At 32.3% G+C, this 24,844-nt stretch overlaps 4 protein-coding genes across 5 annotated transcripts in view; 2 read left to right on the top strand and 2 right to left on the bottom strand.

Moving 5' to 3' along the window:
• LOC112046260 (tolloid-like protein 1) overlaps positions 1 to 2,354 on the top strand; it is a 126,905-nt gene extending 124,551 nt beyond the window's left edge. For both annotated transcript variants that reach the window (XM_052884626.1, XM_024082854.2), the window contains exon 20: positions 241 to 2,354. In XM_052884626.1, the coding sequence (XP_052740586.1) occupies positions 241 to 486 (246 nt within the window). In that variant the 3' untranslated portion in view covers positions 487 to 2,354. The remainder of the gene's footprint in view (positions 1 to 240) is intronic.
• Positions 2,355 to 3,473: 1,119 nt separating this feature from the next.
• LOC112046250 (ubiquitin thioesterase OTU1) lies at positions 3,474 to 8,767 on the top strand. Its single transcript, XM_024082834.2, has 4 exons — positions 3,474 to 4,013; positions 5,268 to 5,440; positions 5,976 to 6,134; positions 6,686 to 8,767. The coding sequence occupies exons 1-4, from the start codon at positions 3,623 to 3,625 to the stop codon at positions 6,893 to 6,895; spliced, it is 933 nt and encodes a 310-aa protein (XP_023938602.1). The 5' UTR covers positions 3,474 to 3,622; the 3' UTR covers positions 6,896 to 8,767.
• Positions 8,768 to 10,605: 1,838 nt separating this feature from the next.
• On the bottom strand, positions 10,606 to 13,699 carry LOC128198539 (uncharacterized). The gene is made up of 2 exons (XM_052884536.1): positions 13,058 to 13,699; positions 10,606 to 12,908 (listed from the first exon to the last, which is right to left on the bottom strand). Exons 1-2 carry the CDS (start codon positions 13,357 to 13,359, stop codon positions 10,775 to 10,777), a joined length of 2,436 nt encoding a protein of 811 aa, XP_052740496.1. The 5' UTR covers positions 13,360 to 13,699; the 3' UTR covers positions 10,606 to 10,774.
• A 2,016-nt stretch (positions 13,700 to 15,715) lies between these two features.
• LOC112046251 (calcium-binding mitochondrial carrier protein Aralar1) overlaps positions 15,716 to 24,844 on the bottom strand; it is a 41,840-nt gene continuing 32,711 nt past the window's right edge. The window contains exons 15-16 of the mRNA XM_024082835.2: positions 23,301 to 23,530; positions 15,716 to 22,659 (exon numbers count right to left, since the gene is read on the bottom strand). Of these exons, the coding sequence (XP_023938603.1) occupies positions 23,353 to 23,530 (178 nt within the window). The 3' untranslated portion in view covers positions 15,716 to 22,659; positions 23,301 to 23,352. The remainder of the gene's footprint in view (positions 22,660 to 23,300; positions 23,531 to 24,844) is intronic.

Below are 24,844 nucleotides of genomic sequence, written 5' to 3'. Positions count from 1 at the left end.
TAAACGCAAATTTCTAAAGAATTGAAACAGCGCCAGCTAGTGGCACTGCTGCACAACTGTTTCAATTCCTTACAAAATCGCGTTTACGTTTACGCGATAGTCACAGTATGAAGACATTGAAACTGCCACTAGGCACTCTGAACTCAAATCATCAAATACCCTCTTATTTATACTATTATGGGTTGTCATTTACTATTAGGAGACTTAGCATTATTATAATGTAACTAATGTTATCCACAGGGTCCACCCGAGATCGTATCAACAACAGAAGCCTTACTAGTCAAATTCCGTACTGACGACACAATAGTATTCAAAGGATTCTCCGCATCGTACCAAGCGGTGAAGCCAGAAGTGTGGAGTGGAGAAGATAGTTCAGAAGGCGGAGAAGACTTGGACGAGGAAGAAGACGAACAGATACCCCCTCTAGTGGTCAGTAGGAGGGGTCTGCGGGCCCCGTTGCAGAGGTTCGTGCGCCGGCCCACGTGACGTTGGCCATTACGTCATCGTCATAGGCGATTGCACCGCAACGCTCACAATCGGCTTAAATATGATAATGTTAAAAAGAATTGAGTTCTTTTAGAGCAAATATTTTCTGCCTCTGCGAATTCGACCAACTTAATTATTAAAAAACCGCTTGAAACGTAGGTATCGTGAAGACAAATGACATACTGTCGAATGTTATGAGAGTATGGTCAGTAAAATTCGATGAACGAATGACAGCGTTACGTTTTTTGTGCGCAATCTATTCTGCGCACCTTTCACCTTTCTCAGGCGTTAGTATTGAGAAGTACGTAGCAACATACACTTATTTAGTCAGTCGATCTGAAAGAGTAAACTCCATTCGTGCGTCGGAGCTGACTCACACTTTTTTTGTTATTTTTCTGTTCAGTCAAAAGTCGACTTCCGCAACAGAAATCCAAAATACTTTCCATCGCTTCTATTTTGGACTCTATAGGATAGGATACCTAGGTACCTAGACCATCTGGCAGAAAATATTTATGGACTGGACTGTGTTTCTCGGATTTTTTTTAATAATAATGATTGGAAGAGACGGAATGTTACATGTTTTGAAAATGGATTTGCGATGGATCTGAGTCTACCTTTATTTTTGTATTTTGTTTTTTTGCGTATAGAATTTTTCACGGATGTGAATTTAAATGTAGTAATATTTTTTGTGATAGTACTTATCTATTTCTGACATGTTTGTCTATGGACACAATGTTGCCATACTAATTGTTAATTTGGTACCCTTAGGAATATATTATTTACAGTTAACAAACCAAAAATAAAAACAATAATAATAAATCTGTCTGGCCTGATTGCTAAACTTTAGGAAGAAAATATAATAAAGCATTTAATTTCGTTGCTAAGGGGATTAATGCGATTATAATTAAATTATTATTATAATAATGTTTGAATTTATTTTATATGACTGAATGAAAATGTAAATAAATTATTTATACGAATGCGTAGGTGTTTAATACAATACTTAATAGCGGTTACCAAGTTAATAATACTCATTAATGTAAATTCCTAATAAATTGTAGAAACTTGTTAAAATATCTAATATAATAATACAAATTTTACGTGTTCTTTTGTTAAATACTTTTATTTAGGTTACTGAAATACAATTTAAACCAAAGATAAGTCCAAAGACATTTTATAGTGCCATAATAATATTTCAACTAAGTAATCAAATAGAACCGAAAGTACTCGCATAATTATAATCTAATCATTTGCTATTACAATATGTACTTACAGTAAAAATATGATTCCTTAACCATAAAAAAGTTTACTATCGGTAATGCCTGTAATACAATAGTTTGCATTTTTGTAGATAGATATTTAACGCAATATGAATGCACAATTTAGTAAGAAACAATGTGACAATACATTTTAGATTTAAGATACTTATTAATATAATACTAATAATAATTGAATAAATAATAATGAACTAAGCGATAGTGTTGTTACAGGTCATATCAAAATAATTAATTAAAATTTCGCTGTTATTGAATTTATGCGTATCTTCTACTTTGTTTTCTATGTGTTCGTAAAATATTTTGCTCCTGAAGTAAGTTCATTGTAAAACAACTGATAATGAAATATGCAGTTATTTGTGTTTGGTAGATTTAACTCAATATTATTTAATGTTAACGTAAATGATGTTGTAGGGATGAGGACGTGATGTTTAATGTTTTATTGTGTGCCAAAACTTGATACTTATTGATGATAGATAATTATAGTTTTAATGTGTAGATAAGTTAGTATTTTATAACTTAAACTTGGAAATATTTATATGACGTAGGAATGTCATAATATTATTATTTTTAATAAAATGATTGTAAAATTTATTCGCTCTTTTATTTAGCGAAATTTCAGGAAAGTAAATAGGTACTGTTTAGTTTCGAGTTAAATCTTAATAAACAAACATAAAATCTAACATTACCCCTGTATTACCTATTGTATTGATTTTAGAAAATTGGAGTAGATATGTCATAATAGCTATGCACCGTGCACTGTGTCTTCGCCGAATGCTGTTTCCGTCTAAATCAATACTAATTAATTTATACGTTACGGTTTTAGTTTCACAAACAATATGTACAACGGAATTGTTTCCCTTTCGAAGGTATTAAAAATGTCGGCGACAGGAATATATAGGAATATGTCTATCTTCAAAGGTTAACTCACTATAATTTTTTAAAAGTAAATTTTGTTTCTAAAATAATGTAAATGGTTTTAAAATTAAACCGAAACAAAATAATGATCAAGTACAACACGCTCACTAATGTTATGAATGCGCGGGGCAGCCGTAGATAGATCAGCAAGTTAAGTTATGCGAGCGCCTTCCACGCGGACGAAGTTGCGGGCGTCAGCTAGTATAATTGATCTGAGCCATGTAATCCTAGTGGCACGAATCCATGCTTACGCATTTGATAAGGATAAAATTGCTGAAATTAGTATTATTAAATTCGCACCAAGTTTATATTTATTAACATGCTATTGCTACTTAAAACTAGATTTTGAGACCGTTACGTTATCGAAGATGATTTATTTTAAAGTATTCTTTATTTTGTAATGGCAACACGCTTCAACTCTTTTCATCGAGAGAGGAGCATAGGTAAAGTCCTTTTCATAAAAGAAGTCCCTAGATGCGGCGCTAATGTCATAATGACGGTATAATAAAGCTGGGTTTATATTTGTGTGACGTATCATGTGTCATGACGCATCAAAACAGAATCGGTATCATATATTTTATAAGGCAACGTCAGACAAAGATAAATCCGGGTTTATTGTCATATTTTGTGTCCTACACTCTGTCCTGAACTAAAGGTCTTAGCCGCGAGACTTCTTTCATAAAAAGAACTCTAGAATCTTTTCATAGGCCAAAGACAACTGTCGTACTTCTAGACTTGAAATGTCACTCACACTGTCAGTGTCACTGTCACATTGTTTTGGTTTTGCTTTTGTAATTTTTATTGTCATTCAAAAATCAGACGCCTACGTAACGTTATGTTATTTATTTATAACAACTTTTATTTGTCGCGTATCTCCACTCTTTGACAAAGAATTGCAATTTAATCAATAATAGTTTAGTGTATACAAAGTTTTATTCAATACAATGGCATCGCTAGCGTTTAAAGTTAAAAGTAAAAATGGCCAGCAAATACTGAAGGATTTGACCTCTGATAGCACTGTGGGTGAATTAAAATTGTTTCTCTCAAGCATATCGGACGTTAGCTGCGAGAGGATTTGCGTGTTATGTGGTTACCCTCCCAAGCCAATAGATGTTAGTAACGATAACAAAAAACTAAGTGAAATAGGTTTGAAGACTGGCGAGACGTTGATCATCGAAGAAAAGTCACCTCCAGTGACCCCGAGCGTGACAAAACCCGACGTAGCGCAGCCTGTGGAGAATGGAACGTCGCATGAGAGCATTAGCCCCTGTAGACCAGGGATTTTGATGAAAAGAGTGGTGCCTTCAGACAACTCTTGTCTGTTCACTAGCATAGGTAACTATTGATTACTCTGTAGGTGTGGTGTGTGATTCCCACGCGATCTTAACATGAAACCAAAGGAGCAAACTACTACGCCTCTGTGAACTATTTTTAGAACAATGCCACTTCATTGTTTTGAATTTATTAATTTTATTATGATGATGCTACAAATTCTGCTTTAAATTTTATTGTTTGCTGTTACATTTGGTCTTCTATTTATTGTACTGTATTGTACTTTTGTTTAACATCAAAAAGACTATTTTAGTATATCTCCTTTGGTAGTAATTAATAATATATTATTATCAGCTGAGGAATTTTTTGGGCTTTTAAGAGCTCCCGCGGACACACTATAGCAAGTTGGCCGACTAAATCGCAGAGTAAAACTAATAGGTATAGTTATATATGACTTCTTCTTGATGTTGCGGCTCTGCAGATCTTCACGAGGCTCCTGTATCACGATGACCTCTTCCGGTCTATTGCGGTCGCCACTGATAATGATATTATATTGCTACCCTGCACATCGTCTCTAACTAAATTGTCCAACTAATAAATTGGACACCAATCGCATCAGAATCCTGTTTCTTTTTCGATTATGTACTATTAAAAAGTTGTCCCAATTAAATTGTAACAGTATGCAATTTCGTCAACTTACTTACAATTGTTAGTCTGTGGGCTCTAATAGTATTTTATTGAGACTTACTTGACCTATAAATGAATAAGAAACTGGTGTATCCTCTCTCCTGTACAGTGGGAGTTACTCACAAATTTATATTACTATAAACTGGATGTTTAAGAGCGCAAACCAAGCCTACGTGAAATAATTTAAATTGAAATAATTTAAATTTGAAATAATTTCAATTTGACTTTTTTTTATCTACTACAAAGCACAGACCTCCTCTTTCAGGGGTGGGGTAGAGCTTATACCACTTATACTAAAGCCATACTCATAGCCATACGTGCCTTGAGCCAGGACTTCATAACCACATATAATAATAATAATAATAATAGCCTTTATTAAACAATCACAAATATCTTAAAATTATTTACAAATTTATTTGATTGACACCGGCGTGTTGAGATTGTCGTGCTTTACAGCATAGGCCTCCCCTAGAGCCCGCCACACTGATCGGTTATTTGCTTGTCTATTCCAAGTGACACCTGCTATTTTTCTGACATCGTCCTCCCATCTACGACGCTGTCTTCCTCTGTTTCTTTTTTTATACCACAGAAACAACCACTTAATTATAATAGTAACTTGTTTAATTCCAGGTTTTGTATTAAATGGTAATGTAGACACATCAGTGCATACGCTGATGCGACAAATCATAGCAATGGAGGTGGCGAGTGACCACGACACATACAATGAAGCCATGCTAGGGAAACCCAATGCAGACTACTGCGTCTGGATACAGCAGCCCAGCTCGTGGGGAGGGGCTATTGAGGTACTTTACTGTAGTAATACTGCAGTATTATTTTTATAGTTATTACCCTGACATTGCACTGTATCAAAAAATATATTGCTTTAATATCATGAATGAGGTCCTTACACATGGTTATGAGAGAGACGAATATCTTAGCATTCCATGGATTCACCGTGCAGGTGCCGGGTCCTTCGAGTGGTAGAGAGAAAAACACCAAGCAAAGTCCAGGACTTGTGTATACTGGAGGTAGGGTTAAGGAATTCCTTGACAATCAATCAACACTCCCCTTCTCTGCTTGTGTTGTTCTCCCTACCTATCCAAATTAGGTAGGGAGAACAACACGAGTATAGAAGGGGAGTGTTGATCGATACAGACATTTAAAAATACCCACAATTCATCGTATTTCAATAATGTATTTTTCACTGTATCTCAAAAGTAATAGGGTCCGGTTTTAACTAAATATAAAGAACGTGATTACTTGAAGTTTTTATAGATAGAGTATTTTGTATGAATAACATTATAAGTATGACTAACATTTGTAATTTTTATGTTTCAGATTGCAATTCTATCGCGTTTTTATGGTATAGAAATGGCTGTGGTAGATACATTAAATGCAATAATAAATAGGTTTGGTGAAGATAAAAATTATGGACAACGAGTGTTTCTACTGTTTGATGGTGTGCACTACGACCCGCTATATTTAGAACAATCAGATGTAAGTAACAATATTACATAATTATAATAATAATAATAATAGCCTTTATTATTATTTAATATAAAAATTTACGACACTGTCAAATCATCTTGCCTTTTGGCATAGGCCTCCTCCAAGATCTTCCATGCCTTGCAATCATGAACTTTCCTTTTACAAAATGTTCTTGATGTCATCTTCAAATCATCTTCTCATCTTCTTAATTGGCTGTCGCATCTCCTTTTGTTATCGCTGGGATACCACACAGTTGTTACATCCTTAGCCCAGTTTGGCTTATGTAACAACCTAAAAAACCTCAACTTAAAAATGGCTGCGCATTTTTAAGTTTAGGTTCAAAAGGATTAATATTAGTGAGTCAGTCTAGCAGTGGGATTAGGTTCAAAACCCTTTTTTTAGTCAACCCTTAAAAAGAGGATCTGTGTCTATGAACCCCTAAAAAGTTACATATTTTTTTGTACTGTTTTTCTCATGCAGTTGGCAGACTATACTCAGAGGTCTTGTAGGAAAATGAAAATTAAGGTTATGTAAGTAAAAACAATTATTGATACTTCCAGGGTGGCGTACAGACATTGTTCCCAGCCGAAGACATGGAAGTGTACGGAGAGGCAGAACAGTTGGCTCACGAGGCAAAGTCTTCCCGGCAGTTCACTGACTTGAACAAGTTCACTCTCAAATGTATGATCTGCAGCAAACTCCTCAAAGGTCAAGTGGAAGCTCAGAACCATGCAAAGGAAACCAAACACGCAAACTTTGGCGAAGTCTAGCATACACCATTAGTATTTTATTTATTTATCACACAAATGAATTAACCAGCTGGTACAATTGGCTAGCTATCAGGGGCGATGGTTTCTAACAACCCATTTCTTATTGGGTTACCTTTTAAAAGTCCACGAGCTATTCAGCCAAAACACATTTAGACTATAAAACACACATGAACGGGTTACCTACTAAAAAATTCAGTCTTCGCTACTGCTAGCTATAGAAGTTGGAACTGTATAAATGCTATAAAACTGCAAAACACATGGTGAATTTTTATTAATATATGATGTCCCAGAGATTCAAAGATTTTTGCTTCATCTTTTCTCATAATAAAGCTTCGAACTGGCGTCCAAGGTTGTTGAATTGCGCCTTTTAAAGGTTATGCCAACTGTTTGTCTTCATAGTGATGAGACAAACCCGAGGTAATTGAATATGGTCGTCCCATTTGATCACGACACGTCAGAAACGCAATCTCTGAGCGGCTGGGTATTAACTGGAAAGAGATTAAGACTGTATTGCTATTGATATTGATGTATGTGACAGTTAATTAGCCATTATACAGCTCTTAAAAAACTAATAGCTTTTTGTGCTAGTTAGGTATTAACTAATTTAATTGGAGTTGAGGTGCAAATTAATTTTTTTTTAAATCATTTATTTTAAATATTTATCATGTTTTAATCATTTTTGAGTGCAGAGAAAAATGAACTTAATGTAATTTGTTTTAAAATCCAAATTGCCCCACTGGTTTTTATTTGAAGAAACACTATTTGAAGAAATATATTTATGCCTCTGCTTACAGCGAGAATATAAACTACGAAACGTCTGTTTCTTTGATCTGTTGTTTCAAAAGCATCACACATAGTTGAGGACAAAGATTTTATACTATAGATATGTTACTACTAAATCGAAACTGAGGCGGACAAAAGTGGCTAATTGTCTTCATTTTCATTTAGTCGTATTACGACTAAATTAAAATTAAAGTTTAGTCGCATTATAAACGACGAAAGTTATTTATACAAATAATACCTAAATATTGTCTTACATTGTCGAGATGTTTCAAGAAGCTATAAATATATTATATATAAATATATAAATACACAAAATTGTGCATGTGTGCGCTCATTGGAGTAGCTAAATTCGGCTTTTGCTGTGATTTTGTAGGCACGTAACATGTCTAATAGTAGAAAGTCTTTGGTTGAGAAGGGATAGGTGAATTTATGTATATTAATTTTTGTTTTAATGCTAGATTACTTATTGGTAATGCGGTGTGCCCACTTCTTTCCATTTTATTGTCATTGGTCCAACATTTTTATATTGCATGTTTTAATTTCGTTTTGTTAATGTATTTTTATCGATGTTTACTTCTCTGGGGAGAACTTTATTTCAATTGTAATTGGAATGTTGTATTTTACATATAGTTAAATGAATTAAACTAGGTTTTCAGTGGAATGTACATAATACGATTTTTATAAATTCTTATTCCATTTTCCATGTATATGAGCAATTATTTTAAATAAGCGTCTTGAGAAACACTATAGGTACCTACAATCTTCATATACGGAGTGTTCCTCTTTTAGAAAAGTGACGTATACTTTCGAAGTGATAACTTGTAATGGAAGGGTAAACCGTTTCGTAACGTAACCCGTTACGGTGCCCTTCTGTTTGGCTTCCTTTTCTCTCACGCATACGGCAGCAGGTTCAAGTTATCACTTCTGTCGAGTCTCGAGACGCACACGGTTTTTTTTTATTATGACTTGTTCTTTAAATCATTTTGTTTGGCGATATTATATTGCGAAGTGGGCACTATTTATTTATTAGCGTATTTTGTTGGCTCTCAATCATTAAATAAATAAATTAATAAAACAATAAATTTATTATGTTCTGTGGTTTTATTATCCAAACTGTATCTCGAATTTTCTAATAATATTAGTATACATACTTTGGCAGTTACATCATAAGAATATCTTCTAGCAAGTTAGCGCGCTTTTAGCTGCGACCCGTGTAGTTTTTTTTGTATATTATTATTTTGACGGCCTCCGTGGCGCAGTGGTATGTGCGGTGGATTTACATGAGGGAGGCCCTGGGTTTGATCCCCGGTTGGGACAATTGAGGTTTTCTTAATTGGTCCATGTCTGGCTGGCGGGAGGCGTGGCTAGTTACCACCCTACAGCCAAGCGATTTAGCGTTCCGGTACCATGTGTAGAAACCGAAAGAGGTGTGGATCTTCATTCTACTACTTCTAACCAGCTAGCCCGCTTCCATCTTAGATTGCTTACCATCATGTGCGATTGTAGTCAGTTATTTGTAAACAATAATGAAAAATACACATACATCTTACAACGCTGTAAAACGCTGCTTTGCCTAACTGAGACATAGATTTTAAGCCCCATTCGCCTGTAATTTTATTCTATGATCCGAAATAGATATATATATAAAACTTGTCGCCAGAAATAAGTAGGTATTTACCTAAAGAGTTACGCTTCTTTTTGAGATAAAAAGACAATACACACAGACAATTAAAATACGAATCATCGAAAAGTAGTAATGGGAATAGTGAAAAAAAAGACAATAGTTTTATTAAATTTTATATGTAACACAAAAATGTACAATATCAATAAATATAATCTAGTCACATCGGATTTTTATCACTTGTTATCATTTACGTCTACGATTCATGTATAAAAGCACCTTCACACTGGCGCAGGCGTGCGACGGTCGCGTACGCAGCGCGACAATCGCATTGCGTGTATTAATTTCTGAACAACAGTTCATTCGCATCAACCAAAAATGAGTTAATTTCTTGTCCATAGACCACTTTGCAATAAATAAATCCTTTTACAAGTATTGCTAAGTTACAGATGAAAGTTTCATCTTAACCAACATCAGTTTATTGTTATTGACTCAATTTCAGTGCACAAGCATCTTCTCTACAAATGACAGCTTATAGGCTAAGAGCCCGTGCATCCAGACCTTCGTCATTTTATACGACGGTAGCCAATTATGGAGTTTGGTCCGTGGTGGCTTTGGAAGGTAGCAGGTTTTAAGGATCCAGACCCTCAATTGTGTAAGTGTAAAGTAGGTACCGTCGAAATCCCTAACTTCGCCTGAGTTTTGACATATTTTTGAAGTTGGCGCTAAAACTATTAACTGGTTTGGCAACACTGAGTGGTAAAAGTACTCTATAAGACCCAAAGAATAGTACAGAACAAAAATCTGTCTTAAAATTAGTCCAATAAGATGCAAAATTCGATCACAAATTGAATAGGTGAAGTTTGGCAATTTTGCTTAACTTCGCCTGCATCATGTCATAGCGTCAAATAATAAGTAATTGTTTAAACAAGGTCATAGCGCATCTGGTCTAAGCAATTTAGAATATTCACAGTCGAATATATACCTTACAAACGCACTATAGAGTAGATTTAATAAAAAAAAGGTGGTAGGCGAAGTTATGCAACGTCTTGAAGTCAGTTTCATACTTTAGCTATAACGCATATAGGGCTGCCAAAAATTATGCTAACTTACCTCACTCCAAAACTAAGAGGGGTGATGGCTTACACAAATATTTATAAAAAAAGTTTTTTATTAATTAATTATTTTATTCATTTATTTTTCAAACTTTTAACTTTTAACTAAAAAAATTCAATATTAACTCAAAGTTTACTAAAGCATATGGATAATTAAATATAGAGTAATAGGTATCTTTTAGCTTAACAATCCTCATAGCAATAAAATCAAATTAATAAAAAAAAAAGTCAAATGAGAATTTTATGAATGAAATATTCAACTTAAAATTCCTTATTAATTTGAACAATCAGGTAAAACAAAAATGTAATAACTAAAATTTTAATGATGCTCTCATTTTTAAAGTAATTAAAGTAGAATAACTATTGTATGTTGTAATTACTTAAATCGTTATTAAAAAAAATTTGACCTCGTCGACAAATTTTTGGCTCAGGTAGTACTAAAATAATATCATCTAAATGCTTCATGGGCCAAATATCATCCACTGTTGGGTAAGTAAATACTGATCCTTTTTTAACTTTTGATTCCTTCTTTTTTCTCAAAAATTTGACCTCAGGAACGTTATTCTTTATTGATATTACTTTTCCTACGAAATGCTTCACGCTCTTTTTTGTAACGAATTGAGCTAAAATCCAGGAGTTTGTTTTTAATTTATTATCACTTTCTTTGAAGTATTCAATATCAGAAATTCCGTAGTGCATTGATAGTTCTATATTTTCTTGTTCTTCTCTCTGGCATACCGAGATAAAGTCGTCCAAGGTTTCGTATTCAGAATCATCCGCTATACTCATTTCAATGTCAGTTGTTAAGCTAGATTGACTACTAGATGTCTTCCTTTTTCTTTTCACAGACGTACGCTTTAGAGTTTTCTTTTTTGCTTTAAGAGTTTCTCTACTTTTTCTTTTTTTAGTTTCATTATTTGGTTTTTTTTCAACAGTGTCTGTCATTTCTTCTAGCTTTTCTTCGTGTGTATTTTTGTCGAGGACTTTTCTTTGTTCAGCTACCGTATCTTTTGTTGTGGAGTTCAGTTTCATGTGTAAGGCAGACCGCGAGATTGTAACCCCTCTCTTTATAAAATTTGTATTTTCTTTCTTACTTTGGAGTATTTTTTGAGATGTTCCAGCTTTGATAATGACATTAGAAGTAATATTAATTTTTGTTTTATTTGTTTGAAGACAGTCTGGAATTATATTACTAAATGGCATATTTTCTTTATCATTTTTTAATATGTCATCTAAGTATTTAACATTTGATGTTCGCGACATGGGTGCCTTAGCATTTTGCACAAATGGAAGTAAGTTAGTATTGACACTTCTGATACACAAGTTTTTGAGACTTTCAGGATTTTTTTCCGTTAGAGATAATTGCAATAATGAGTCTGAATTTACCAGTACAGTCCTAAGATTTTTTCCCCTTTTTCTTTTATTCTTTTTTACTAATTCTACTTTATTACTTTGAGTTTTTAAATTTTTAAAATCATTTTCGCAGACTGATTTGCCCGGGGGCACATCTAATTTCTTATTTCGTACTTTTTTATTAGGATCTGCACTGCGAGTCTCCTTCAGCCAGTCTAATAGCGCATTGTCGATAGAATATGACATTGTTTGTTGGTCTGAGTCTGGCAGTTTACTAATTACTTTATCAGGGTTGAATGGCACAATACCAGTGCTTTTAAATCCACTGATTATATTATGTGTTTTCACGTTAAGTTTGTCTACTAGTTTTTTGAGTAGATCTGGAAAATGTCCCTTGTGAATCGTTGTTTCTCTTGGGTTTTTTATTTTGTAATTTAATAGAATTTCTCTCCATAGTTTTTTTAATGGACCAAAATAGCATACATCCAGAGGTTGGGTTATATGTGTTGAATTTGTAGGTAAAAATACGAAACGTATATCATTTTGTTCACAATATTTCACAATTTTGACATTTATGTGGGATGCTAGGTTATCTCCAATTAAAACTTTCTTACCAGGTTTATTTTTAGCCCATGGTAAAATAATAGTTTCAAACCAATCTTCGAATAAGTTGCTATCAAACCATCCTGATTTAGAACGGTTAAATCTGGCTCCTTTGGGTCCATTAAGTGTCCATTGTGTGTATAAATGTTCCGCCTTATATACAACGTATGGAGGAAGACATTCTCCTGATGCGGTTATTGCAAACATTATAGATATAGCTCCCTTCGTAAAATTTAACACTCTCTCGGGATACTTGACTCCTCTTCTGACCAAACATTTTTGTACCCCAGGATTATCTGTCAAGTTTGTTTCGTCGTAATTAATTATATTCTCATTAGATACGCCTTCTAGTGATAACTTTAAATTTGTGAAATAATCTTTTATTTCATCAGCACTTTTTTCTGCTCGGCTCCTTTTTATATTTTGGATCACTCTGTAGGTTAATTTAGGTTTGTTTCTTTTTATAAAAGAGTATGCCCACTTATTTCCAGGTAATTTGTTATTGAAAATTGATAGTCTTCCGTTGCCCTCCAAATATCTGAAAATATAAAATGCAAAACTCTCAAAAAAATGTAAAACTCTCAACTGAATGATTAAGTTTAACATTTTCTAATATTCTACCAACAGAAATAAATGATGTGTAAATTCGGTTAATTTCTTGATAGAAAATATTAGTTTTAACGTCACCTGTATACGACAATTTTCAAATCCAAAAGAGTCAAGGGGCTGCCATAATCAGCAGCTGCGATTAAAACTTTTACTGTGTCGTCTTCCTCCTTATTAGAGAGTTTCGTAGGGCACCCTGGACTCTTAGGGTGTTTATTATTTAATTTGTCTAATAAAGTCCGGCGAGGTATTCCGAAGGCTTTTTCAGCCTCGTATGAGGACATGGTTTTATTTTTCATCGCTTCCACCGCTAAGTTAATCATTGCTACTGAATGTTTTGCCGTATAAGGCCGTTTTTTGCGTTTCTCTTTTTTATTACCCATGGTTAGTAGTCCTGTAATCAATGTTTTTAATTAAAACCTTTAGTTTAGGTAATATCACCTTTTACCAAGATACGTGGAGATTTGCTCGAGATAGATAAAAAAAAACCTGCACATGTTTGTGTCGATTTTAGTGAAGGACACTGTAAATTAAATTAGCACTTTAAACTTATAAAGTGCACAGAAATTCTGATAAAAATAACCAACACTAGTAAAGACGAGAAAAAAATCTTCCTCACTTGAGATGTAGGGAAGGAATCCCAAAAAAAAACGTTATTAACACCCAGGCCAAATTTCAGCTTTTTAGTTTTAACTGAGCTATGCTAATTAATAAGATAAAGTTGTTAGTACACAACTATCTAATTTGATATATTGCTTCTAAAGGCAAAAATTTGAGACCATGGACTGCATTGCTACAATTTAGAAGTCGTAGAAGAACATTAAATATAACTAGTTCTCCATCTTAGATATGCCGCCATGTTGGATTTATAATGTTAACCATGCATTGTCATTCAAATTGAACTAATATACAAAATTTCAGTTCAATTGGTTGAAGATATATTCAAAATTGAGTTTTAAGATACAAGTAATATACATACATTGCAAGTTTAAATAAAAGCTTGTAATATAATATCAACTAATAAAAAAAAACTTTTTGCTCTTTATATTTTATATTATAGTATAGTTATAGTTATAAGATATGAAACAAAAGAACTGACAACCCTAGGGCCAGGTGAAGTTTGGCAACAAGATGGCCGTCGCTATTAACTTAATCGTTTTTTAATAAAAAATGACATCTAAACGTGAATTATACGCAAAATGATAACGGTTTGCGAATGGGGATTAGTTTTAGGTGATAGTAAAATAAAAAGTTTAGCGTTACCTGTTCTGTAACACGGCGAAAAACCAAAGTTAAAACACACACAAAAAAAGAAGTGTCGTTTCATCCACGGTAAAAACGCACTGGTCACCACCCATGTGAAGTTAGCCACAATCCGTCCGCAGAATATTACCATAGTTAAAAAATACTTTGGTATTTAGTAGTTATATGTGTAGCCTGACCTCAATTTATATTGAAAAACTTAACTTAATTGAAATTAGGCGAAGTTCGGTAGCACAGGCGAAGTTACGATTCACGACGGTATATTTTTTTTATATTTTTATCGGCCTAATACGAGAAATGATAACCCTATTTGCCAGACACTTGGCTTCATGGCAACCCTTTGCTAGAGACCCTTGAAGTTTCAAATTACATAGTGTTCTTCGAAGGGTTGCCGCGAAACTAAATGTCTGGCTATGATATTGCAATGTTAAATGATATCCCCATGGATATCATTTCTCATATTATGCCAATAAAAATATAAAATAATTATACTTTATATTTAGACTTATCATATTTAGGTTCGGGAGCCACCACGGTCAAAACTCCATAATTGGCTACCGTACTTAAGATAGGAGCATGAGCTGACAAACTTTCAGCTTTTATAAAATTACGAAGGTTTGGAGTTACGGGTTCTCCGTCTTTTATATTCACGCTGATTCAATGCTGGTTGGTGGGCTCAAGTTGATTATTATTTTTTACTATAACAATCACTTCATGAGGAAGTTCATGATCCAGACCCTGATATTCTTATCAAACAAAAAATCAGGATACAAAATGGGCAATTTTCTAAAACCAACATCCCCGAAAAGGGGGTTTTTTTCAATAAATTGTGTCCAATTACATTGAAGTAGTGAAGTTAGTCAGGGTTTACTTTCAACCAATTTCTATGTTAATGTGAAGGAACTTTTATATAGTCAGCGTTGTCATACAACCACTATAAATACGTACACACTAAAGGATTATTTACGGAGTTACCATCATCGGTTTTGGTTGGATTTCGACCAAAAGTGCATGTTTAATGAAGTCAAATATCTCTATGACAATCTAGAACTCACTCTTGGTTTGTAAGAGACTCAGAGATACCAAGTTGCAGCCGTTTTGATTATTCATTGAAACTTGACTGCAATATCACTTGGTGTTAAGTGACGATGCCAATATTGTATTGGGCTAACTTGGCAGAAGTAAATATACGAGTATTTATCTAGTAACTCACTTCTCTCATAGAAGACAATCCAAAGTTACAACGAAAACCTGTAATTTTATGTAAATGGCCAGTCTATTATGTAGATGCCACAGAATAAAGAATAATCCAGAATGAGTCTTATAAGCAGCGTGGTCAAGCCGGTGAAACCCATAAAAAGTCACGCTTCCCTTGACATCTGCATATACAATTACAAACTTTGTTCACAATTACAGTACAGTATTTCAAAATTTAACATTTACAACAATTACGTAAATTTATATAATAATCAATAATTACCAATAAAAAATACTCCATTAATTTTTGTGAAGTATTTTAAAAACATAAGACGCCATTTTTCTTGAATAACATTGAAAACTCCTGATGCAACGCTTCATGTCGTACTGACTCGAGAATGTATTAGTTTTAGAATTTTGTATTTGGAACGCTACGACACCGTCGTGTTATGTGCGCTCTATCTGCCTATTATTCTTTAATTTGTGGTAGATGCATAGAAATATTTGGCTACATTTAACGTTCTAAAGGTCCTCTCTATAAACAAGCCTTAACCACATAATGCCGCAACTCATTTTATAATGTTAAAATGCTAGTGACGTCAACATAATCGGACTGAATGTTATGTGTCATTCATCTGCGATGCAACTTAAACTTTACATTCTTCACAAAACTTGTTAATATCAAAGCCTTGTAGTCTCTTCTACAATCGAAGAAAGACAGAAAATCGTGTTAGAACCACAGAGTAAAGATGATCTAGAATGAGTCTTTACAAGCAGCGTGGTGAAACCGATAAAAAAAAAACAAACGTCACGCGTCTCCTTGACATCCGCATACACAAATTTTTTTCATAATCTATATTTCAATATTGAACACTAACAACGATTACGTAAATTAATATAACAATCAATAATTACCAATAAAAAATACTCAATCTTATTTCTTCAGTTTTTGTGAATAGTTTTTAAAATATTTAAAAACATAATATGACGCCATTTTTCTTGAATAATATTGAAAATTACAAGGGCGACGCTTCGTGCTGTACTGAGTCGAGAATGTATTCGTTTTTGAATTTTGTATTTGGGGCGGATAAGACACCGTCGTGTTCCGTGTACTCTATCTGCCTATTATTCTTTAATCTATAATCTATGGTTAGAACAAAATGACCGACCGAGTGGCGGTATCTGTCATAAAGGACAGTCAACAAAACACTGGATTGTTCTACCCACGCCCATTGTTCGACTGTAATATCATAGAGAATTTTTAGAAGAACTCCGTTATGTAGTTTTGTAAAGAGCGTAAGTTTAAACGGAATTAATTTACAGTTAGACATTGTGCATCAGTAACAATTTTTTTTTAATTAATAAAGACGGCTCGAGGTACTTGCCCGTTTGAGCCTTAAGTTATAAAAAAAAAACAACAATAACATACGCCACAAATTCAGTCGAGCGTACAATTTTTATAAAGCCATATATATGTTACCGTAAAATTGTAAATACTGTTAGTTTATAATTAATCTCGCGAGATTGTGAACTGTCCATAAACTGTGAACTTCATACATTTAGGTATTTTTTTATTTATAAACCGTACAAATAAAAAAAAATAAAGAAAATTCTTACAATCTACCGAATATCGCGAGTGAGATTATAAACTAACGTAATTCTACAATTTAACGGTAACTTATACACACGTTCCTAATTATTTGTTCTAAAAAGATTTAAATAGCTACCAATTTAAAAAAAAAAAAATGTTGAATGTTTACTAATGTTAATAGCTTTTTTTGTACAATTTCTGTGTATCTCGACGTTCATAAACTTTAGTATAGTATGATCAGAAATATAAAAACCTGGATTTGAGACGTCATTTTTTTTCGCAACTGGCGATGCTTTTTCTGATCAGACTATTACAAGTTTCTATGTGACCTATAACATATAAATAACATTAAAAAAAACATTTTTTTCGATTCCAAATTATAATTTTAATTAAAATTACAACTGAACGCTATAAAAGTAGGGTTTAAAGCACATCAACAAAACAACAATATTTAAAATAATCAATATGACTTCTTTGAAAAGTGTCTTGTAAAAGAATAGTTAAAATCGTTAATTAAGCAGGTATAATTTAAAGCTTAAATTAAGAAAGTTTTTTTTTTGAAAATTCCGTTTTAAAATGGCCACTTTTATTAATTTTTTTTTTTATTAATTAATGCGCTCCATTTATAGCTTGACCAGAAAAATAAAAAACACTTTGATTGGAGACATAATAAACAGGGCTATTATATATTGCTCAACAACATCCTCTATCTCCAGTGAAAGTTTAAAAAAAAAACCGACATAAACAGACAATAATTAAAAAAAAAATTCAATATGTTTTAGTATTTCGTATATATATATTACTTTAAGCACTTGATAAAATAGTTGTTTTAAATCATACACAGACTCTACAATTTTATTTATAAATATTATATTAAAACTTAAATTGCAGCACTGTACTGTCTTTTTTAAAATACAACTATAATGTTGTAATAAAACCGAAATGCTAACATAATTTTATTACCTTTCTGTTTATTAATTAATTTTATTATCACTATGAACGAGTTCGAAATTCGAATCACCAAAGTTTTGAAGAATTGTTTCGAAGTTAAAATTAATGTACAAAATGTTTAATCTTTTTATTTATATTTATTAAAATTTTAAATAATTCATTTTAATTAATATGTACCTTATATTGACGTCTTAATATTAATCAAAATAATACAGTGCCGCTATAGTATTGGTGATAAATATTGGCAATTTTTAAAAGTTTTAATAAGTAGAAGTATATGGAATAAATATTTAAGATTCATTTGTTAAAGCGTGACACTTAAAAAAATATCTCTTTTATATACAAAGTTTATACGGCTTTGAAATTTGATATGAAAAATTTTGAGTCCTTCCATTCGATACAGCCTTACATGTCTTTGGTTATGACTATAAGGCCTTCCATACACCAAGCAAGTTTTCGAGCGAAGCGAGTAACCTCTACTTGTGGTTTATCATAATAAAAATAGTAGTGGCTCTGTTACAAAATCTATATATTTATGTTACAAAATCTATTAATTTATGTAGATCAAGAAACTTAGTAGAGTTCAATTGTAAACAATCGTATACAATGTGAGAAATATGTTTATTGCATATTCAAAAGTTTCATTTAAAAATCTCATTTATTTTTTAATTAATTATTTTAGATTTTCAATTTTAACTGAGAAGAAGATATTGCACCACTTTAAGTAAATTGTACCAAATGTATTTTTTTTTTCTAATGTTACCCTGAATATAAGGCAATTTGTATCAATTAACATTTAAGAATATCTGTGCGTAAGAAAGGACGGCATCAACGTCTGGATTTTTAATTAATGATTTTATTTGTGTCGTAGAACTATTTGGCGGATAAAACAAATATTTTTTTGAAAGTTTCAGTACCTATTGAATATATTTTGTAATATAATCAATTGGTAACTTCTACCTAATAGCCATATCTTATTGTAGAGTAAGTAAGTAAGAAGCTAGTTTCGACTCGACGAAACACTTGCTAGGTGTAAACAAGGCTTAACTTTATATTTATCATCAAAAACGTCACAACACCGTTAATTTGTTTTAATTACAACACCGACGCACACACCTATCTAATCTAATGGTAGGAACACACCAACAACACCTCACCTACAACTGGCGACACCTCACCTACTCACTGGCAACACCTCACCTACACACTGGTAACACCTTACTTACGCATGGTGAGATAAATCAAAACAAAAATAACTAGAAGTGGTATTGCGATGTGTTTCTACCATAATAAATGTTAATCTTTATGAATATGTACATTTTTCACAACAAACCTCTTTAAACATTATTAAACTAATTTTTGCCACAGGATTCGACAAGGTAAACTGCGTACAACTAGTTGGCCGCTAGTGAGACAATACATTCATTAAAATGTGACATTTTATAGTTTATTTAAGTAAGTTACTGAGTTAGATAGTAAGTGGCTGAGCTAGATAGCAAGTTAGTGAGTTAGATAGTAAGTGACTGAAGCTACATAGCAAGTTAGTGAGTTAGTAAGTGACTGAGATAGATAACTCAGTTAGATAGACAGTAAGTGACTGTGAAAATTGTGTTCAGCGAAATTCCTTAAACCGTATAAAAGTACACTTAGATAAGTGTGTTAGAAAAATATGTGCCTTGTTATTACTATTTATATTTAGGCTTTGGATCTGTTTATAGTTGTAAATTTTTTTTAAACATTTAGTTGAAATTGCCTTTGGCAATTATGATTGTTTACTTTGGATAAGATAACACTAGGAGATTTGTGACGTCATCGTATATAACACACCTATTGGATTTTTAAGTTTTCAATGATCGAACGAAGTCTAGTTAAATATTAGTCGGTGGAACTGACGTAATCTTCACATAGCCAAATAGTTGTACAGAGTATATAGAAGTGGGTTCGATCATAGTCCAATGGATGGAGTATGAACATAATTTATTTTCGTTTTGAGTTATCTCCCTAAACCGATGGACTATTGTGGCTAAATTGTCTTTTACACTAATTTTTAATTAATTTAATGAATGTTATTTGAGCGTTATCTACACGCATTAGTGCTATTATTCATTCATTATCTTTTTTACATTATTGCAATATCCTTTCATTTGTGTATGTAATATAACATTTTATTATAACTAAAGATATATACTTATCATAAATGTATCATTATACATTTATGATATAGACAATTTTAGTGTTACGTCGGCAATTACGTACAAATAAATATTTATACATATTATTTTAATTAATACAGTTTATAATCAAAGTTATAGCTTTGACTGTTGTGCGTGTGTTAACTTTTTTACAAGACATTGAACATTTGATAAAATAGCTATTAACATATGACATAGCTATACATTTAAAAAAACAATTATGTTTACCTATCTAAACATTATTTAACAAATATTATATTATGTAAGGGTTGTTATAATATCCACATACACTGTTCATGTTATAACTCGTGTGAATTAACTTGACACCTACCTCGATCCTTCCTACTTTCCCGCGAGAGGGCGCTGAGTAGCATCACAGTTATCACAAGCCGAAACCGAAACCGATTTTCGGATTAAGTCTCAGTTTCCGCCGAAACTTTCACATAATCTGGCGGTATTTTTTTCGTACATTAACTAAGAAACTAAGTTTTGATAGTTAAATTTAAAAGGACTTCTTTTGAAACACTTAAGATTTCATCACTCTGGTACAAATCAACCGATTTGTATGCGTTTGGCAGCGATCGACGCAGTTTATCAAAGTACAATATAAACTTATATTAATAAGTATAATTAACTACAGCGGAGTTTAAGATTCGCATTGATATTAAAGTCAGAAGGCAACGGGAAACCACTGCACTATTTTCCCTAGTCGTCAGTATGGAAAAATCTCAGAGAGTGGACCGGGATCGCGAGCGCCGCACAATTATTTCGCCTCGCGAAGGATTGAGACGAGTTCAAGAAATTGACTGCCAACCTTCGCTAGTTGGAGAGGCACCTTAAGAAGAAGAAGAATTGATATTGATCTGACAAAAGTTTTTATAATAATTTAATAAAATAACGCTTACAGATTTTTTTTACAACGATATTTGAAGAACAATGGCCGAAACCAAAAGTTTATAGACACTAAATTGAATCAAAACTTTTCGAACCAGGTGTCAAGTTAATTCACACGAGCTGTAATCAATTATACTGTCAAATTAAAATCAACCTTTGATCATATTTATATGACAAAGTATCTAATACATTGTTATATTATAACATTCATTGATATATAGCTTTTTTAAACAAATTTTGTTTGTCTGTCTTGTGGAAAACCGAGTACTTAATATTACATTAACTATTGTTACAACTATATAACATTTGTAATGTCCAATTAAATGTTATATGCATTAATATATTTTTTCGTGTAACATTTATGTTATTCTCAGTACAATTTAGTTATAATCTTATAATCAAAGTTACAACTTCTGTTATAATTCTGTCGAAAAAAATAAAAGTTATATAAAAATGCGAGTTTAAAGCGAGTGCATTTTGTTTTCTAACTAAAAGATCATTTTACTATCTAATTAGTTTAATTTATATTAAAGGACTTAATCCAAATTAGGATTTTTTTACAAAAACAAATCCCATAAAAAACTTTATGAATTAAGATATAGGCCTATTCTAATGAAGAATATTTTTGCTTTGACATTCATTTGAGACATATTATGATGATCCAAACGATATAAAAATGCTTTAGAAAGAAATTAAATAGGATATACTTATCTGCAAATATAAGAATCGACGCTTTAAACAATGCTACAAAAAAAAAATTGCAAAATTTTTAACAATTCGTAAAAAACATTTTAAAATGTAATATAGTCAAAATAAATACATGTTTGCCTTCATGACTCGTTTTTGAAGATTTAATAAATTCAATATTAAATAAATTAAAATAAAATATAAAAAAGAAATCTAAAAGCCATTATAAAAGCATATTTGAATATTGGAACAAAAAGGTATTATATAAATCGTACATTATAATTATTGGTAGCCTAAAATTGGGAGATAAACTTATAAATAGTTGCTTACAAAATGCTGCGAGGTGCTCTGGACTATTGCTTATAAAATTTGATATTTTCATGAAAAAGCTACAAAGAAAAATAGCGTATTTAATTTTGGAAAATATTTTATGGACATTGTTTTGGTTCAAGAAAAAAAAATTATATTAAGCAATGAATTTTGCAAAAAATACTTTTTTTTTTTGGAATATAGCAAAATAACCTCAGCTGTCATACTATTTAGTTTTTTTAATGTTTTTTTTTACAAAATTTTCTATACTCCGCAAAAATTGTTATATTGTGCAAATGCGACATTGATCTATGTTCCATGCAAATATGACTTTTTTCTTCGGAGTACAAAAAATTAAGCTCAATGGCGGAACACTTTTTTAATATTTTATAGAACAAAATATATATGTTTTTTACCAAAAACTCAATTTAACATATCACACTCGATAGTATTCACATTTTTCCTTAATAAATTATCGTTATTTTTATAATTTAAAAAGCAACACTCGCTTGGGCAGTATAAATAATTAATAGATTTAATATTTAACTACAATTACATAACTTATATAGTAGTATCCACCAATAAATATTGGAACTTATCTGAAAAAGAAAATAATTCACGTTTTAAACACTACATGTTTTATTTATCAAAGTAAGAATAAATCTGAATATTATAAAATTCATGATAGGTTAAAAGGTATGTAATTATGTACTATAATATCAGTTTTATTTTGCTGTTTTTGTACGAAATCATGTCAAATTTTGAAATAAAAAATCAAACTCACACAAACCACATTAAAATAGGTTGGCAAATTTCTAGACAAACATTTTTTTTATTAATTATGCATAATTTTCGGAAAACTTACGTTCAATGGCCTGAGCACTACGAGAAGACATAGAATACTTACAGTCCACAATAGTCTACTTCTGTGTGTTCCGCGGCTGGTTGGCGAAGGAGAACCTTGGCAGACTGATGCCGAATTTAGTCTCGAGCTCGGTAAGCATGGCAAACTATGTGCCTACCATGCGACCAACGACATGTCTCATGAAGAGAAATAGACAAAACCATCAATATAGTAGTCCTAATTCTATTTCTCGGCACGAGATATGAAGTTGATCGCGTGTAAGCCGTCGTAGTAGGGCTTGCTTACCGCCTCCTCTATGGTCGTCGATACCTTGATAGTCTGCTCCGAGCCAGCCAGTCAACAAAGCATTAATATGAGAAGACGAAGAATACTTACAGTCCACAATAGTCTACTTCTGTGTGTTCCGCGGCTTACAGTCCACGATAGTCTACTTCTGCGAGTTCTGCGGCTGGTTGGCGAAGGAGAACCTCGGCAGACTGATGCCGAACTTGGTCTCGAGCCCGGTGAGCACCGGCATGGCGACCTGGTACCCGCCGATATGGTGCGGCTTGCGGACCGCCTCCTCGATGGGCGTCGATATCGTCTGCTCCGAGCCCGCTGGTCGACTGAGGATAAATAAGTTAATAATATAATTATTATTGAAGTAAAACTTTACGCACTTGGGCGCGTTCACACATTCACAGTTGGTGAATGTGTGACGCGTGTGTGTAGCCTAAAATTGGGAGATAAAGTTATAAATTGTTGCTGATAAAATGCTCTGGATTTGATATTTTTATAAAAAAGGCTACAAAAAAAGGCGTATTTAATTTTGGGAAATATTTTGTAGACATTGTTATGTAAAAGCGGATTACTTCAGTGCGCTAAGAAAAAAATCTATACTATGCAATGAATAGACACATGTTGCCAATAAGACTTTTTTTTTGGAATATAGCAAAATAAGCCAGTGGCAAACCGCTGTCATAATTTATTTAGTTTTTACAACATAATTTTCTATGCTCTGCAAAATTAGTTATAACATGCGACAAATGCGACATTGTTGTATGTTCTATGCAAATATGACTTTTTTCTTTGGAGTACAGAAAATTAATCGGAACCATTTTTTTATATTTTATAGAACATAACATATGTTCTATAAAATATTTTTTACAAAAAAAAATTCTTAATAAAATTAATATAAATATAAATTAAGATTCCAAGATTTTCTTACACACATAGTTACAAGTGAAGTTAATATAATAATTCTAATATACAACGTGTCCCAAAATTCAACGATAAGCGGGCGCCAAAAGATTGACCTGCTCATGAGCACTTAAGGAAAAATAATAAAAAAAATATACCTAAATTTTTTTTTTAGTTACAAAATAAATTTTAAAATTCTTTGAAAATTTACACCTTGTATGATATTTTGAACTACCGCAGCTACAATTTCTTAAATATGCTTAAGATTTTTTTTGTATCGGAACCTAAGTAGTACTACTATTCACCACAACTCTTAAAAACACCACAATGCCCGCAGTTTTTACACAAAAAAAAATCAAAATATTTTTTTTCCCTCAAATTTTTAAAGATTTTTACTTTCAGTCTACTTTGACTCATGGTCTTGCAAAAAAAAGTATGAACACCGCTATGGCAAGTTATTTTCAAAGTTGACGCAACTAATCAAGATTTCAAAATAGTATAATACCCTAGGATAACTAGTCACAAAAAAAAATATGCGTACCATTTGTAAACAAGAACCAAATTTCTTAATTGTTCTTGTTGTTAGTAATAAATTTTACTATGTTCCAAAAATGTGTTTGTTATTTTAATTACACAACATTAAAGTAAATGTTCGAATTGTTTTCCACCGGCATTAATACAGGCACGACATCGCCTTAAAAACGACCGTTTTATTTTTCGCGCATATCTTCTAGCATTGA

This window comes from Bicyclus anynana, chromosome 12 (assembly GCF_947172395.1).
Source record: "Bicyclus anynana chromosome 12, ilBicAnyn1.1, whole genome shotgun sequence".
NCBI classification, from domain to species: Eukaryota; Metazoa; Arthropoda; class Insecta; order Lepidoptera; family Nymphalidae; genus Bicyclus; species Bicyclus anynana.
This window is presented reverse-complemented; position numbering and strand designations above follow the sequence as displayed.